Source organism: Nematolebias whitei, chromosome 15 (genome assembly GCF_014905685.2).
Source record: "Nematolebias whitei isolate Nwh7 chromosome 15, NemWhi1, whole genome shotgun sequence".
NCBI lineage: Eukaryota > Metazoa > Chordata > Actinopteri > Cyprinodontiformes > Rivulidae > Nematolebias > Nematolebias whitei.
Window position 1 is genome coordinate 333,692 of NC_056512.1, and position 17,384 is coordinate 351,075.

General features: G+C 39.6%; 1 protein-coding gene across 1 annotated transcript in view; it reads right to left on the reverse strand.

Annotated features, from left to right (window-relative positions):
- Positions 1-1,593: 1,593 nt before the first annotated feature.
- hdac5 (histone deacetylase 5) overlaps positions 1,594-17,384 on the reverse strand; it is a 212,885-nt gene continuing 197,094 nt past the window's right edge. Inside the window, exons 14-19 of the mRNA XM_037689291.1 lie at positions 6,558-6,655; positions 6,210-6,328; positions 5,969-6,102; positions 5,503-5,584; positions 5,251-5,422; positions 1,594-1,633 (exon numbers count right to left, since the gene is read on the reverse strand). Of these exons, the coding sequence (XP_037545219.1) occupies positions 1,594-1,633; positions 5,251-5,422; positions 5,503-5,584; positions 5,969-6,102; positions 6,210-6,328; positions 6,558-6,655 (645 nt within the window). The remainder of the gene's footprint in view (positions 1,634-5,250; positions 5,423-5,502; positions 5,585-5,968; positions 6,103-6,209; positions 6,329-6,557; positions 6,656-17,384) is intronic.

The following is a 17,384-nucleotide window of genomic DNA, read 5'->3' on the forward strand; positions in this document are numbered from 1 at the left end:
CAGCGCCACCAGCTGGTGAGAGGTGGTGACGTCAATTTGAACCCTACCCACAGGAACCAGTACTGAAAGCATAACGGAAACACGTGTACCGTACTGAGTAGAGTAGAGCCGTGCTGTACCGGTACTACAGGTACTAATGGAAAAGGGGCATAAAAGCACCATGTACAACATTAGAAGTATAAAAAGGTTTGTTGAATTGAACGATCAACTCCTTTCAGGCAGTTTGTTATTTTAATACTTTAGTTGTGCTTTTTTGTAACCCCCTTAGTGTCTGGATCAAGACTCAGGAAGGTTCAGGGTTCTGTTCAACAGACAGGAGGAAAGTCCAAAACCACAAAACTTCTCTGTGGAGAAAGACTGGACCCATGACCTTTACACTTCCTGCCTGTGGTTACTGCTCATGTCTGAGGGACTGGAGTCCAGCTGATCAAAAACAGCAACATTCAATCCCCCTCATCGTCTGTAAACAAACAAACAAACAAACAAACAAACAAACAAACAAAGATGTTGATGGCTGACTTGTCCATCCATGTGCTTACTTCCTGTCAGACCTTAAAAACATCAAACAGAAAATATTTATACATATAATTTAATTTGATAAAACACTGTTTATAAGTCGTATTTTTATATTTTTGTACAAAAGCAGAAAGTATTTGGTATTTGTTTGTACATGTGTATTTACAGAAATAAAAAAACAACAACCTGGGAGCAGGTTTGTTGTGATGTGGCATATGCACAGCAGACAGGAAACCTGTCGCAGGGGGCGTGGCCCAGATCACATGACTCTGAAGCAAGACAAGATGAGGAGAGGACCAACAAATCTGAATGAACAATGATCCTGAGACCCACAAATATTCTACAGAATTCCCACCTTGGGAGATCACTTCAGAAGCTTTTCTCCCCTAAACTAAAAAAGTTTCTCTTTAGAACACTTGAAAGGAATATTGTCAAGTTTCAAATAAAACAGAGTTAGTAGTGAGAAGAAGTGACTCCAGCTCCTGGGCGCCTGCTCTTTTCTCTGCAGGTTGATAAATGTGGCGAAAGCGTAAGGCATAAAGATGAAGTAGCCGTGTGCATGTGCTCAGGCGCTCCGGCAGTGACCTGCGGTCTTCGTTAGTTTGGTCAGGAAAAGGCACCGTTCATGTTTTCTCCTTCTCTGCTGGGAGCAACACAGGTCTCCATCCATCTCTGACATCGCACAGACACACAAGAAGACCAGACGTCAGCTTGGTGTGGGACATTCCGTCCAGAGGTGAGGGATGAAGCTCAGGTTCAGAGGTGCTGTGTGCAGGTGGTGGGCAGAAAGTGCATACTTGATGACTCTCCTCCCCCTTTTGGTTTCCACGGAGATGCCAACAATCTGTCTGCATCTCCTCAGGCAAGAACCAAAGAGCTGCGTCCACATTTTTCTTACAAGACTCACCTGGGCTCACCTCCTTCAGGCTCCCAGCTGAGTTGAGTCCTCCACAACATCTCAAATCCACACTGTTTGTGTGTGTGTGTGTACACACACTCTGTTGAGGAACGGGGAATGAAAAGGAGGTGCTAGAAGGAGGTGAAAGTGTTTCTGTATTGTTCTAGATTAAGCTCCTCCTACAAGACAGGCTCCTCCTCCATTGGCTCCACAGTAGACCTGCAGACAAATCAAACACCCAATGTCATCACACATCCAACCATCAACCAAACCCCCCCCCACCCCCCCCCCATGCCAAAAACTTCTGACAGCTTGTTTTATAAATTAGTATCACGGTTTCATGTGAAGACCTGTTGCAGATTTGTATATAGTTTACAAGATAAAACATTTCTGCAGACATTTCAAAGTCAACGTCTGTGTAACATCCTTCAACTTCCACAAAACCCAAAAGAACTGTGAGACTTCTTTCTGCCATCATCTGAAGCCAGAATCTCACTGGGCTGCAGCTGTTTGCCACCAAAACTGAGAGGAAAGAGACATACTCTGATATAAACTTCCAGAGATAAACAACTGCACAGCTGTGTTTTCTATGTTAGCTCAGCATAGCGTAGTATAGCAACATGAAACAGATCAGCAGCAACATGATGTGATTTTTCACAGTGATTATTCTAGTTAGAGATTCATGAGTCTAACAGCCTCAGGGTAGAAGCTGTTCCTCAGTCTAGTGGTTCTACACTTAATGCTCCTCAACCTCCTTCCTGAGGGGAGTGGGGCAAAAAGTGTGTGTGCTGGGTGAGTGAGGTTCTTCATGATGCAGGTAGCCCTCTTCCTGCATCTGGAGGTGTAGATGTCTGTGATGGTGGGGAGGCTGATTCCGACAGTCTTCTGTGCAGCCTTCACCACTCTCTGCAAAGCTTTTCTTTCTGCAGCTGTGCAGTCTCCATGCCACACGTTGATGCTGGAGCACAGGATGCTCTCCTTTGTGATTGTGGTTTGAGATTGTGAAGTGATTATTCCGGTAGGCATTCATATGAGCACTGGCAGCTTTTATTTTGAAAAGACAACAGATCCATTGCAAAAATTCAGAAAGGACAGTTATCAGTTATCATTTATCAGCTGTACAACTGTGGCCCGAGAGATTCAGCTGAAAGTCCTGGTGCACCTTTTATTTGAACCTGTAGAGATTTGAACAGCTGATCTGAAGCAAACAGGCAGGAGTTCAACTGAACTGACCACTCCTGCTGTTTGATGGTCTCCTCCTTCGCCACCCGTCCATCCATCCATCCATCCATCCATCCATCCATCCATCCATCATCTTCTGCTTCAGGGTTGTGGGAGCAGCAGCTTCACCAGGGAGGCACAGACATCAACAGCCACCTCTTCAACTCTTCTAGGACCCCATGGTGTTCACAGACCAACTGACTATTTATTAATTAATATCCTGATGCTGCTCAATAATCCAGGTAGAAAAATCTAAAAAGTTAAGTCTGGTCCTCTGGATATTCACAAAACAAACAATACAGTTTATAATAAATAAACAATAAATGTTTTTTTGTTTGTTTGTTTTGTTTTTTGAATGTACAGAGGACCAGACTTAACTTTTTTAGATTAATAAGTAATAAATTGATGTTTTTAAATTTAATGAAAGACAAATCTTTAAAATTCAAGGACAAAATTTAACCAAATTGTTTTCAAGTCTGTATCTTATTGTAAAAGCAGTTTCAAAGATTACAGCACAGTGTGATGTTTTGTAATTTTAACATGAACCTTGTGCATATCTGCAAATAATAAAAGTGAAGATATTTTTAATACATCTTTATTGTAAAAATATATACTAAAATGTAAAACACATGGGTTTAAAGCAGCAGGAAGGCAGTAAGGTAGGATTATGAATCAGGTTTAAAAGTTACAGCTCATGAGGTACTCCATTAGAGCATGACATCTCTTCCACAACACCTTGAGACAAAACCTTCAGGGTGTTCTTCTTCTAATACGTTTAGTGGTGGCTAGTAAGTAGCTTAAGGGAGCACTACCACCACCAGGTGGTAAGACGAGTTGGATTCTAGTCCCCGCCTACAGAGCTGGTCCAGAAATGTACATGGAAACGCAACAGACCCGAGCCGATCTGAACCGACCCGAACTGATCTGATCCGCACTGTGACAGTGGAAAAGGGGCATAAGTGTACTGCGTTCCAAAACAAAGCTCGTAAATCAACCCTTATCAGTAGAAGAATGAGCGAGGCTGTCTGGGGCTTTCGGAGTAACCCTGGAGATAAAATCTGCTCCTGACTGGCTGAACAGGGTGTCACTCAGACCATCAAGAGGTTTTGACACCCAATCACAAGTCTGTCTGAACCCGAAAGGGCGGGACATGACAAACCTATAAATCTCGCTCAGACACAGAGTTTGGTTGAACAAACATCGGGCTGATAGACCAGGCAAGGTTCACTCTGATTTTGTTCCTCAGACTGCACTCTGATTATTATGTAATATCTGCCCACTTTAACTTTGTCTCAATTAAATATTTTATACTAAGGTGAAGTGCTCCTGAAATTCTGTGCTCGGGTAATTTTGAACACCACAAATCCTTCAACAGGTTGGCAACAATAGGAGAAACTGGAGACCCCATAGCACACCCATGTTTCTGCCTATAATATTGCTCCCCATATGTGAAGTAGGTTGACTGCAGGCACATTACATCAAGTTCACACGAGAAGATGAAAAAAATGGCAGGTTGGCTTTCTTGGACTGTGAGGTCTCAGTCTCTGATAGAGGACATTTGCAAACTGAGGTGTGCCGCAAACCCACCCACACAGACCAGTATTTGAAGTTTGACTCCCATCACCCTTTGGAGCACAAGTTAGGAGTCATCAGGACTCTGTACCACAGAGCAGACAGCGTCCCCACTAGCTCAGGAGCCAGGCAGAAGGAGAAATCCCACACAAGACAGGCTCTAGAGCAATGTGGATATCCTAACTGGGCCTTCTTGAAAGCAGAGAAGAAACCCAAACAGGACTCCAGTCAGCCAACAGGTGAAAAGGAGGAACCCAGACCCAGACCAGTGGTCATTCCATATGTTGAGGGAGTATCAGAGAAACTGAGATGTTTATTTTCCAAACATAACGTCCCAGTGGCTTTTAAACCCCAAAATACATTATGGCAAAGACTGGTTCATCCCAAAGATCCAGTCCCCCGGCACAAACAGAGTAATGTTGTGTATGCTGTTCAGTGTCAGGAGGGCTGTGATCAGTCTTACATCGGGGAAACAAAACAGCCACTGGCCAAAAGGATGGCCCAGCACAGAAGATCAACATCATCAGGCCAGGACTCTGCGGTCTACACTCATCTCCAGGCCAGCGGTCACTCTTTCAGGGATGAAGATGTTCACATCCTGGACAGAGAGGAACGATGGTTTGAGAGAGGAGTAAAGGAGGCCATCTTTGTGAAAAGAAATCGTCCATCATTAAACAGGGGTGGAGGCCTCCGGGTTCAACTGTCCCCCTCTTACAATGCTGTGATTGCTAGTATCACTCAGCCCTCTGTGAGTAGTAAACAGCCATCAGTGTACTAATGATCCATTGTTATGCTGATGGTCCTTCTTGAGCATGTGATCAGCTGGTTTTGGTTGTCAGCAGCAAAACTGGTTGATCCACCCTGAGACGGTGCTATTTAAGAGACTGAGCTGAATACAGCTCCTCAGACTGAGGAAGTCTCTCGGATGAGAGACGAAACGTTTCTACATTTTTTTGTTGATTTGCTTTGTTTTGTTTTTTTTGAATGTCCAGAGGACCAGATTTAACTTTTTTAGACTGATCTAGTTATGTTCCAGAACTGACCTGCTGTTCTCTGTGATTTCACCAACTGAACTGGGCTGATCCACATCAACACTCAGTGACGCCATGGCGCTGACCGTTTCAGCCTCATCCTTCTCTGACTGGCCCTGATGCCCCAAAAGCAGCGATTGTCCGCTGGTCAGAGACAAACTCTGGAGACAGGACCAGTGTTTACCTGGAGAAGCAGGAAGAAGTGTCATAATGAAGAGTATATGGTGTTTATCTGGACCAACTGTTCAGGGAGCAGCTCCTCACTCTGAATCTCGATGATTGTCTCCAGGGATGAGCAGGCTTTAGGACACGGTGTCTCCTGAGGCCACTGAAAGTCAGAGTCGCACTGAGAAGCAGAAAAGACAACAATCAGCCATAGAGAGTCCTGTTCTCAGAGTACCGTTCACCCAGTGGAATTTCTTTATGCTGGTTTCATTAATCTACACTCAGAGTTACAGGAATAACATAATTAAATAAAACGCTGTAAATATCTTTTTAAATAATTTCAGATGTTTTGGCAGCAACACTTGAAGTCTAGTTCAGGTTCCTGTTTTCTTCTTGATTTCTGATGAGATGTTTCTACACCTTCGTTGGAGTCCACTTGAACTCTAAAGAAGACTGACAGTCAATGAAAAACGGTTCCATACATCTCAGACTGGACCTGAGGTTCATCTTTCAACATGACAGTGACGCAAAACACACGCTTGTTCCTTTCTATCAGGACTCTCACCAGGTCTCCCAGTAATGCAGAGACGCATGCTTCCGATGCGTCACAGATGGCAGTCAGGTCATGGCCACCCTCCAGTGCCATCACAACCCGCCCGCCTGCCAGAGCCATCAGGAGCTGCGTCAACTGGCCAAAACCTGCCAATACCATTAGTTCCAGGTGAGAAAACCAGATAGGAATCAGTCATCGTCTGATCATCTGTCCAGACTATGCATCAGGATATCTGTTCAGACTGTTCACTCACACTTGGCGGAGACATTGTAGCCCCCCAGAGGAGACTGATGACCCTCCACTGCATCAAATCCCGCAGACACCAGGATCACGTCTGGGCTGAACTGCTGGGCAATAGGCATGACCACACTCCTACACACAAACACACACACACACACACACACACACACACCCACACACACACACACACACACACACACACACACACACACACACACACACACACACACACACACACACACACACACACACACACACACACACACACACACACACACACACACACATGCAATAAAGCTTTTCACTTACACTAATGTTTTTCAGCTTAGTCTGACTCTGTGATCAAAGAGCAGCAGCATACCTGAAGGCAGTCAGGTATTCCACATCCCCCATAGGTGGCTCCACCCCCCCGGTCCATGCTATGTTCACATTAAAGCCAAGACCTGCACCTGAGCCCACCTGCACAAAACACACAGACATTACTGAAAATGGCAAAATGCTTTGGTTTGGTTTGTGTGAAGAGTCTTTAGTAATTTTAGTGTTTTTATATTCTCTGGTGCTTGGAGTTACAGCAGCACAACCTCAGACACAACGAGCTGTTTCTAACAGGTCACTGATACGTCGTTGAAGTATTGGATGCTAAGGATTATTGTGCTGCACTTTTCTTAGACCTGTCTAAAGCTTTTGACACTGTGGCATGACATCTTGTGTCATAAGCTTTCAGAAATTGGTTTCTGAGAACACACCATTGGTTGGTTCTCTAATTATCTTTCAGATTGGAGGCAATGTGTTCAACATAATGGTACTTCCTCCCATTATTTAAGTCAGCAATGGTGTACCACAAGGCTCAGTCTTAGGACCCACCCTCTTTACAATCTACATAGGTAATGTAGGCCAGAACATCCCTGATGCATCTGTAGATGAACATATTCTGTGATATATTCATAAATTAAACGGATTCATTCATTTTTCTGGACTGAATAATATCATGTGTTGAATTATTAAATGTGGACGGAAACGTGTTTATCTTTGACTCACCAACAACAGTGGGTCATTTATTTAAAAACGATTTAAACACACATTTACATTAATTGGCAAATTGAAAAATAACAACATGGCTAATTTAGCAAGTTTTACAAACAGGAAAACCATCCGGCCATGATTTCCCTTTGCTTCACAACAGACATTTCTGAAAATATCTGGAATGATTTGCTAGCAGAATAGAAGAGTTTAAAGATGGAAAATGAAGTTTATCTTGAGAGAGATGGGTGAGGGAATTTGTCTGTTATAACCAGAACAGCACGCTCCTTCTAGACCAGCTTAACCCACGGTACACTTTGGTTGAGATCGACTCTTTACCTTTGCAGATGATAGTTCAGCGTTGGTGTAGAGCTTTCCTTTCAACTCTTCCAGCGTCTCCGTAAGAACAGCTAAACCTCAGGAGTCGTGAGATCATCCTAGAACAGACTTCTTCATAATTCCTCTGAACTTCTCTTGTTCAGCTTAGTCGCAGATGTCCTGAGCATTCTGGACTCTGCTGCTCTCGGAACCAACTCACAGCATTCTCTCAGCGTTCTCCTCAGTTCTTCCCAGAACTGCCCAGAACTTCAGAACTTCAGAACTTCCTCCAGCATCCTGAATTCCAGCAATCTGAACTCTGGAACTGCAGAACCGCCTGTGAACTAGGAAGTGTTGCACCTTTTAAAAGAGCTCACTTCCGGTTCAATTGAGAACTTTCTGATTGGTCGATGGACCAAAACAGAGGTGTGTTTTGTGATGTAAGAGGTTATAAAAAAGTCAAGGAAAAAGATTAAGATTGTTTAAGAACAGACAGAAGATTGCTATGAAAATTCCAGACTTCGTGGAGTCAATTCTCTAGTATCTGCCTGAAAAAGTTAAACATGACATTTCTTTTCAGTAAACTTGCAGTTGACCGAAACTTGACCTTTGACCAACTTACACAACTTGCTCAATGAAGACAGAAAATCAGACAATGCATCATTAATCTGATTTCTACTTTGAATGAGGATAAAAATCACTAATACTGTTTCACAGTTGATTTAAATGAGTAGTTCACTTCAACATTTAAAAATGGTTTGAACTAAACACAATTTGATTATCAAAACATTTGTAAAATAGTAATGATAATAGAAAGTAGTGTTCTTTCACTTGATCAATTCAAGAAAGAAAGTCTCAGGATGGGTCAACCTGTATTTCTGGATTCAAATCAATGAAATGAAAGTTTCTGTCCCATAAGGTCCTTAAGGTCAGGATTTGACCTCAGGCCTAGTTCACTACACATCCATACATTTCTATGCTGATGACACAGTTGTTTATTGTGGAGCTAAAACAGTTGCTAAGGCTTTCCAGCTTTTGCAATCTGCATTTAACATCATTCAGACAGACTTGGTCTGTCTCAAACTTGTCCTAAATGCCGACAAAACCAAAGGGATGCTTTTTCAAACAGGAAGTCAGTCCCTGCTGTTCTTCCTCTGATTTTTTTTTCATTCAAACTTTATTTATACAGGTAAATCCCATTGAGCCTTGAGGACTCATTTACAAGAGACACCTGATTTCAACAAAGAATGATGACAACAATGGACAACAGCGACAACAATAGACAGTTATAAAAAGGCATACAGATTATTTTTTTTTAACAAATAAGATGGCAAAAAAAGTAACCAAAACAGATAGATTATAAGGCGAATGTAGAAAACTAAAAACAGGAACATCCTGATGCATGCTCAATAATCCAGGTAGAAAAAAACAAAAAAGTTCAATCTGGTCCTCTGGACATTCACAGAAGATCAACATCATCAGGCCAGGACTCTGAGGTCTACACTCATCTCCAGGCCAGCGGTCACTCTTTCAGGGATGAAGATGTTCACATCCTGGATAGAGAGGAACGATGGTTTGAGAGAGGAGTAAAGGAGGCCATCTTTGTGAAAAGAAACCGTCCATCATTAAACAGGGGTGGAGCCTCCGGGTTCAACTGTCCCCCTCTTACAATGCTGTGATTGCTAGTATCACTCAGCCCTCTGTGAACAGTAAACAGCCATCAGTGTGCTAATGATCCATTGTTAGGCTGATGGTCCTTCTTGAGCATGTGATCAGCTGGTTTTGTTTGTCAGCAGCAAACTGGTTGATCCACTCTGAGAAGGTGCTATTTAAGAGACTGAGCTGAATACAGCTCCTCAGACTGAGGAAGTCTTTCGAATGAGAGATGAAAAGTTTCTATATTTTTTTGCTTTGTTTTTTTTTTTTTTTTGAATGTCCTGAGGACCAGATTGAACTTTTTTGGATAAAAACAGGAACATGTCTGCATTGGTCCTTGCCAGGAGTTCAACAGATTTTTAAAGCCACTTAGAGAGGTCAAGGTAGAGAGCTTCAGGTATTTTTGTAAGATATTCCAGGAAACAGGAGCGGAGTAGGAGAAGGTCCTTTTGCCTAGTTCAGTCCTCACTGAGGGAACACTGCAGGTAATAATGTCCTGAGAGCGCACTCCGTAGCTGCACTCACACAGAGACATGTAGGAGGAGATGTATGAAGGCAGCAGACCAAGAAGTGATTTAAAGATGAAAATGTACCAGTGAGAGAGTCTGCGTGAAGTTAATGGTGACCAGTTAACCAGTGAATACAGGGTGCAGTGGTGGGTACGATAATCACAGCCAGTTATGAATCTTAGTGCACCATGATAGACAGCATCCAACATCTGCAGGGTTCTTGTAGGAGCATTCATGTAAATAATGTCACTGTAATCAATGGAGGGAAGGAAAGTCACAGATACAAGGCGTTTTCTAGCATTCAGGGTTAGACAGGATCTGTTTCTGAAAAAGAAACCCAGTTTAACTTTCAGTTTCTTTACCAAGTTTTCCACATGAAGCTTAAAAGAGAGATGTGAGTCGACCAAGATACACAAATATTTATACTTTGTAGGATTATTTATAGGATTTATTCCTAACATGGTGTCCCTATTGAGTTTGTCGATTCCTATAAATAGTTGGGTTTCTTATCCTGATGCATGCTCAATAATCCAGGTAGAAAAATCCAAAAAAGTTAAATCTGGTCCTCTGGACATTCAAAAAAGCAAAAAAAAAAAAACAAAGCAAAAAAATGTAGAAACGTTTCGTCTCTCATCCAAGAGACTTCCTCAGTCTGAGGTGCTGTATTCAGCTCAGTCTCTTAAATAGCACCTTCTCAGAGTGGATCAACCAGTTTTGCTGCTGACAACCAAAACCAGCTGATCACATGATCAAGAAGGACCATCAGCCTAACAATGGATCATTAGCACCCTGATGGCTGTTTACTGTTCACAGAGGGCTGAGTGATACTAGCAATCACAGCATTGTAAGAGGGGGACAGTTGAACCCGGAGGCTCCACCCCTGTTTAATGATGGACGGTTTCTTTTCACAAAGATGGCCTCCTTTACTCCTCTCTCAAACCATCGTTCCTCTCTGTCCAGGATGTGAACATCTTCATCCCTGAAAGAGTGACCTCTGGCCTGGAGATGAGTGTAGACCGCAGAGTCCTGGCCTGATGATGTTGATCTTCTGTGCTGGTCCATCCTTTTGGCCAGTGGCTGTTTAGTTTCCCCGATGTAAGACTGATCACCCTCCTGACACTGAACAGCATACACAACATTACTCTGTTTGTGCCGGGGGACTGGATCTTTGGGATGAACCAGTCTTTAATGTATTTTGGGGTTTAAAAGCCACTGGGACGTTATGTTTAGAAAATAAACGTCTCAGTTTCTCTGATACTCCCTCAACATATGGAATGACCACTGGTCTGGGTTCCTCCTTTTCACCTGTTGGCTGACTGGAGTCTTGTTTGGGTTTCTTCTCTGCTTTCAGGAAGGCCCAGTTAGGATATCCACATTGCTCTAGAGCCTGTCTTGTGTGGGATTTCTCCTTCTGCCTGGCTCCCGAGCTAGTGGGGACGCTGTCTGCTCTGTGGTACAGAGTCCTGATGACTCCTAACTTGTGCTCCAAAGGGTGATGGGAGGAGTAAAGGAGGCCATCTTTGTGAAAAGAAACCGTCCATCATTAAACAGGGGTGGAGGCCTCCGTGTTAAATTGTCCCCCTCTTACAATGCTGTGATTGCTAGTATCACTCAGCCCCCTGTGAATAGTAAACAGCCATCAGTGTGCTAATCAGTGGTGGAGAAAGTACTCAAACACTGTACTTGAGTAAAAGTACAAATAAACTGACAAAAATGTACTCTAGTAAAAGTAGAAGTACCACATAAACATTTTTACTTAGGTAAAAGTAAATAAGTAATTGCTTTTAAAATACTTAAAGTACTAAAAGTAAAAGCACTTGCTGAATGTATTACCTAATGTAATGGTCTACATATCTTTAAGTCTGCGTACCATATGTATATTTTCTGTAATACATTAACAGTGTTGTTCCATTTTACTGAACAATGCTGCAGATAATACATGTTTTTATTGTGTTTACTCTGTGACACCGTTCAACTTGAACTTGTGATTCTGTGTCAGAATTTCATGGATGACCTGCAGAGTTAAATGCCATTAATCAAAATAAGAAAGAGGAATGATTATACCTTTGAAAGTTTTTATTTAACACAAATCAAAACCAATGTGTCATTTTAACTGCAGTAAACACATTTCAGTAAAAGTTGTCTGCCTGAACAAAAGGGGCATTAGACACAACTAACAAAGGAACAGGCTCTGATCATTTCCACTGATATTTCAACTCCAGTTTGTCATCAACTCTACTTAAAATACTGTCTATTCAACCTTGTAATGGGTCAATAGTGAACAATATTTAAACTTCCTGACACCATTTTTAAAACTTGAACCCGAGTGTCAAGACATTTGGAGACACCATTTGTCTTCTGTCCTAACATCATGAACTGACACATTTTAATATTGCAGCAATAATTTCTTGTTCAAGTTCAGAAGAAGTTGGTTTTCAAATATTTTGAGTCCAGTCTGGTTCTTTTGGGAGAGAGAATCTGTCCTGTTGTACTGAGCAGTCTTTCAATAAGACCATGGGTTGTCTGTATCTACTGGTTGACTCTCTTGCGGTGGAATACATTTTGGGTGTGTTAGCGGTGCTGCAGGTGCACCCAGCTCAGTGACATATATACTAGAATATATGTCATTGGCCCAGCTCTTCTTGAAGGCGGGGCCTAACATTACCTGTCCACTTTGCAGTGATTCACTGGACCAGCTCCCCTCTCACCATTGGTTACTTTCAAAGTAACAAACAAATCAAAAAGCTGCAACATCAATGTAACTTGTAATGCAACGTGTTATAGAAATGTAGTGTAGTAGAAAGTACATATACTTGATGTAAAATGTAGTGGAGTAAAAATATAAAGTACTCACATGTAACTCTACTTAAGTAAAGTACAGATACACAAAAAGTGTACTTAAGTACAATAACCAAGTATTTGTACTTAGTTACATCCCACCACTGGTGCTAATGATCCATTGTTAGGCTGATGGTCCTTCTTGAGCATGTGATCAGCTGGTTTTGGTTGTCAGCAGCAAACTGGTTGATCCACCCTGAGAAGGTGCTATTTAAGAGACTGAGCTGAATACAGCACCTCAGACTGAGGAAGTCTCTCGGATGAGAGACGAAACGTTTCTATATTTTTTTGCTTTGTTTTGTTTTTTGCTTTTTTGAATGTCCAGAGGACCAGATTGAACTTTTTTGGATTTGGGTATCTTGGTTGTTTCAGTACAAAAAAAAGAAATTGTCCAGATGACCTGACTGAAAAATGTTGGATTAAACTGGGTTTCTTTTTCAGAAACAGATCCTGTGTAACTCTGAATGCTAGGAAACGCCTTGTATCTGTGACTTTCCTTCCCTCCATTGACTACGGTGACATTATCTATATGAATGCTCCTACAAGCACCCTGCAGATGTTGGATGCTGTAGATGTTGGATGCTGCAGATGTTGGATGCTGCAGATGTTGGATGCTGCAGATGTTGGATGCTGTCTATCATGGTGCATTAAGATTCATAACTGGCTGTAAAGCAAAAAAACTGAAAGGAACAAACGTCTACATAAATGAACACTTAACAAAAAAAAAAAAAATGCAGATATTGCACGTGAAGCAAGGCTGTTAAAAAAACAAAAAAAATATATCATCAACTTGGATCCGAAACGGAAACATTTGGATCAAAGAACAGGAAGGGTCTCATGCTAAAATAATAAAAGAACTCAAGGAGCTGGAAAGATTTAAATGAGTCCAGAAATGGACAAACAAACAAGGTAAACGGACAAACTAAACAAGGTAAACAGACAAACTAAACAAGGTAAACGGACAAACTAAACAAGGTAAACGGATAAGCTAAAAATGGTAAATGACAAATGGACACATACATTGAAATATGACAACATACGAAGACTCAGAATTAAAAATTTACAATATAGATGATGTAATTGATAAAAACTTTTTTCCTGAAATTAAAGAGTGTGAGTATTACAATGAAGAAAAATTCAATAAAATTAAAATGTCTAAAGATGACTTCTCCATTTTTCTTATTAATAGTAGAAGTATAAACACTAATTTATCTAAAATAACAGATTATTTAAATCAGTTAAACAGAACTTTCAGTATAATAGCAGTCTCAGAAACATGGCTAAATGAGGAAAATATAAAAAGTGTTAATATTGAAGGGTATGAACTTTATCATGTGAACAGAAACAATAAACGAGGTGGAGGCGTAGCTCTACTTGTGAATAAGGAAATTAAATGTAAAATGATCAATAAATTGTCAGTAGCTGTGGATAACATTATGGAAATGATTACAGTTGAAATATTAAATAAGACTTCCAAAAATATAATGATAAGTTGTGTATATCGATCACCTGATTCAAATATTGAATCATTCACCAATCACATCATGACAATATTGGAAAAAAGTTCTAATAAATCAGTTTTTTTGTGTGGAGATTTTAACATAGACCTGGGAAATAAAACAGACTCAAATAATATCGGAACATTTATAAACTCAATGCACAGTTTAAATCTTTATCCATTGATTTCAAAACCCACAAGAATTACTGCCCATAGTGCTTCAATAATTGACAACATTTTTACAAATATAACAAATAAAGAACTTATGGGTGGCATTTTGATCACGGATGTCAGTGACCACCTACCAGTCTTCACTATCTATAAAAAAGATCAATATGATGTGAAAGTAGATAAAATTATGAAAAAATAATAAACACATCAAAGAAAGCTCTAGATAAACTAAAAGAAGATTTAACAAAACAAACTTGGAAGGATGTATATGTTGATGATGTAAACAAAGCATATGATGTATTTATGAATATTTTAGGAGCTTTGTATGAAAAAAATTGTGTACAAGAAAATTACACAAAGAAACGTGTTGATGACAAACCGTGGATGACCAAAGGGTTAAGAAATGCTTGTAAAAAAAAGAACTACTTATACTTAAACTTTCTGAAGTTAAGAACAAACGAAGCAGAACAGAGATATAAAAATTATAAAAATAAATTGGTAGGGATTATAAAAAAGCATAAAAAGAAATATTACAGTGAATTATTAGACCAAAGTAATGGTAATATGAGGGCAACATGGCAAATAATGAACAATGTTCTGAATAATCATAAAACAAAATCGAGCATTCCACAATATTTTGTAAAGGATGACAAAGAAATTTATGACCAAAATGAAATCGCAAATGGATTCAATGAACATTTTGTGAATATTGGCCCAAGTCTGGCAGCAAAAATCCCAAATATAGATAAAAATGTAAACCATACGGTTACGGATTACACAAACAGTTTTTTTCTTGGGGGAACTGATAAAGAAGAAATTATGACTATCGTAAAACATCTTGCAGATAAAAAATCAAAAGACTGGATGGACATGGATATGATGCTGGTAAAGAATATTATGAGTTATGTTATTGAGCCATTTACATATATATGTAATTTATCATTTTCAACAGGGGTATTTCCTAATAACATGAAAACAGCCAAGGTAATACCATTATATAAAAGTGGAGAGAAACGTGTGTTTAATAATTACAGGCCAATATCGTTGTTGCCACAGTTTTCGAAGATTTTAGAGAAATTATTTGTCACTAGATTAGATGAATTTATCAATAAGCAAAATATATTAAGTAATAGTCAATATGGGTTTAGACCTAAAAATTCTACGTCAATGGCACTCATGGATTTAAAGAAACAGATAACAACTGCTGTGGATCAAAAAAATATTGTATTAGTATTTATGTTGATCTAAAGAAAGCATTTGATACTATTGATCACAATATTCTTCTCAAAAAACTAAATAAATATGGTATTAGAGGGCATGCATTGCAGTGGGTATCTAGTCATCTAGAAAAAAGGAAACAATTTGTTCAAATAAATGATGTAAAATCTGAATTCTGTAATATTACATGTGGAGTGCCTCAAGGCTCTATACTTGGACCTAAGCTATTTATTTTATATGTGAATGACCTGGTAAATGTGACTGGATTTTTTAAATGTATTTTGTTTGCAGATGATACTACTTTTCTTTGTGTGGGTGAAAATGTTGTGCAAATGCTGAAGATGGCACAAACAGAATTTGTGAAAATACAAAATTGGTTTCAACTAAACAAATTATCTTTAAATGTAGATAAAACAAATTATATGATTTTTAGTAACAACAAGAAAGTGCTTGATACTCCATTTAGAATCGATGGAATTGAAATTAATAGAGTCAATGAGGTGAAATTTCTGGGTGTCATCATTGATGAAAAACTAACATGGAGATCTCACGTAAAAAACTTAAGAACTAAAATAGCTAAATCGATTGCAGTAATGTACAAAGTTAGAGAGTTATTCAATGATAAAGCAATGTCTCTATTGTATAATGCCATTATTGTTCCATATTTAATTTACTGTATTGAAGTCTGGGGTAAAGCATGTAAAACAATTACAAATCCAATTTTTATTTTACAGAAAAGAGCCATAAGAATTACTACCAGAAAAGATTATAACCATCCGTCAAATATATTGTTTCATCAGCTAAAGTTATTAAAATTTTATGACTTGGTTGATTACAATATCTTACTGTTTATGTATGGGGCCAACAAAAACATACTACCTACTAACATTCAAGGGAAATTTGTTAAAAGAGAAAGTAATTATTATCTTAAGGGGATGGAGATGTTTGTGAAGCCGTGGTGTCGCACCAGTCTGAAGATGTGATCCACTAGATCTCAGGGTATTAGATTGTGGAATGATCTGGAGGTTGATATTAAAAATGCCAAAACTATGTACATATTCAAGAAGATGATAAAAATTTGTTTAAAAAAAAAATATTAAGTATAATGTGAGTTCATAAAAATTGTTTACAGTTGATCTTATATTTTAGCTAAGTTTTTATTTTACTATTTTTTATTTTTTTTATTAATTCATCTTGCTTTTGTATTTTGTTTGGAATATATTTTGGGGACAAGGGGCAGATATTATAAGAATTCATTCTTCTTCTGCTGCCTTTCATTTTATTTCTGTGATTGTATATCTTTTTTTCTTTTCTTTAAATTATATTATATTTGTTGTTTGGATGAAATGAAATGAATAAATAAAACATACATACATACAACTACCGTACCCATCATTGCACCCAGTATTCACTGGTTAACTGGACATCATTAACTTCACGCAGACTCTCTCACTGGTACATTTTCATCTTTAAATCACTTCTTGGTCTGCTGCCTTCATACATCTCCTCCTACATGTCTCTGTGTGAGTGCAGCTACAGCGTGCACTCTCAGGACATTATTACCTGCAGTGTTCCCTCAGTGAGGACTGAACTACACAAAAGGGCCTTCTCCTACAACGCTCCTGTTTCCTGGAATATCTTGCAAAAAGATCTGAAGCTCTTGACCTTGACCTCTCTAAGTGGCTTCAAACATCTGTTCCTGGCAAAAACCAATGCAGACATGTTCCTGTTTTAAGTTTTCTACACTGCCTTATAATCTAGCTGTTCTATGTCGTACAAGCTTCGCCCTTTAAGGCTGTTGCTGATGGGTTTATCCCGTTATGCGCAGCATAAGCACTGAAAAAAAATTTAGTCCACGCCCACCTGCTGTGTGGGCCCCACCCGGTCCATATAAATTACGTTAAGAGCGGGAAATCGGCTCCCATTTTTTCTTCAGCGAGCTAATATAGCACTGTCAGAA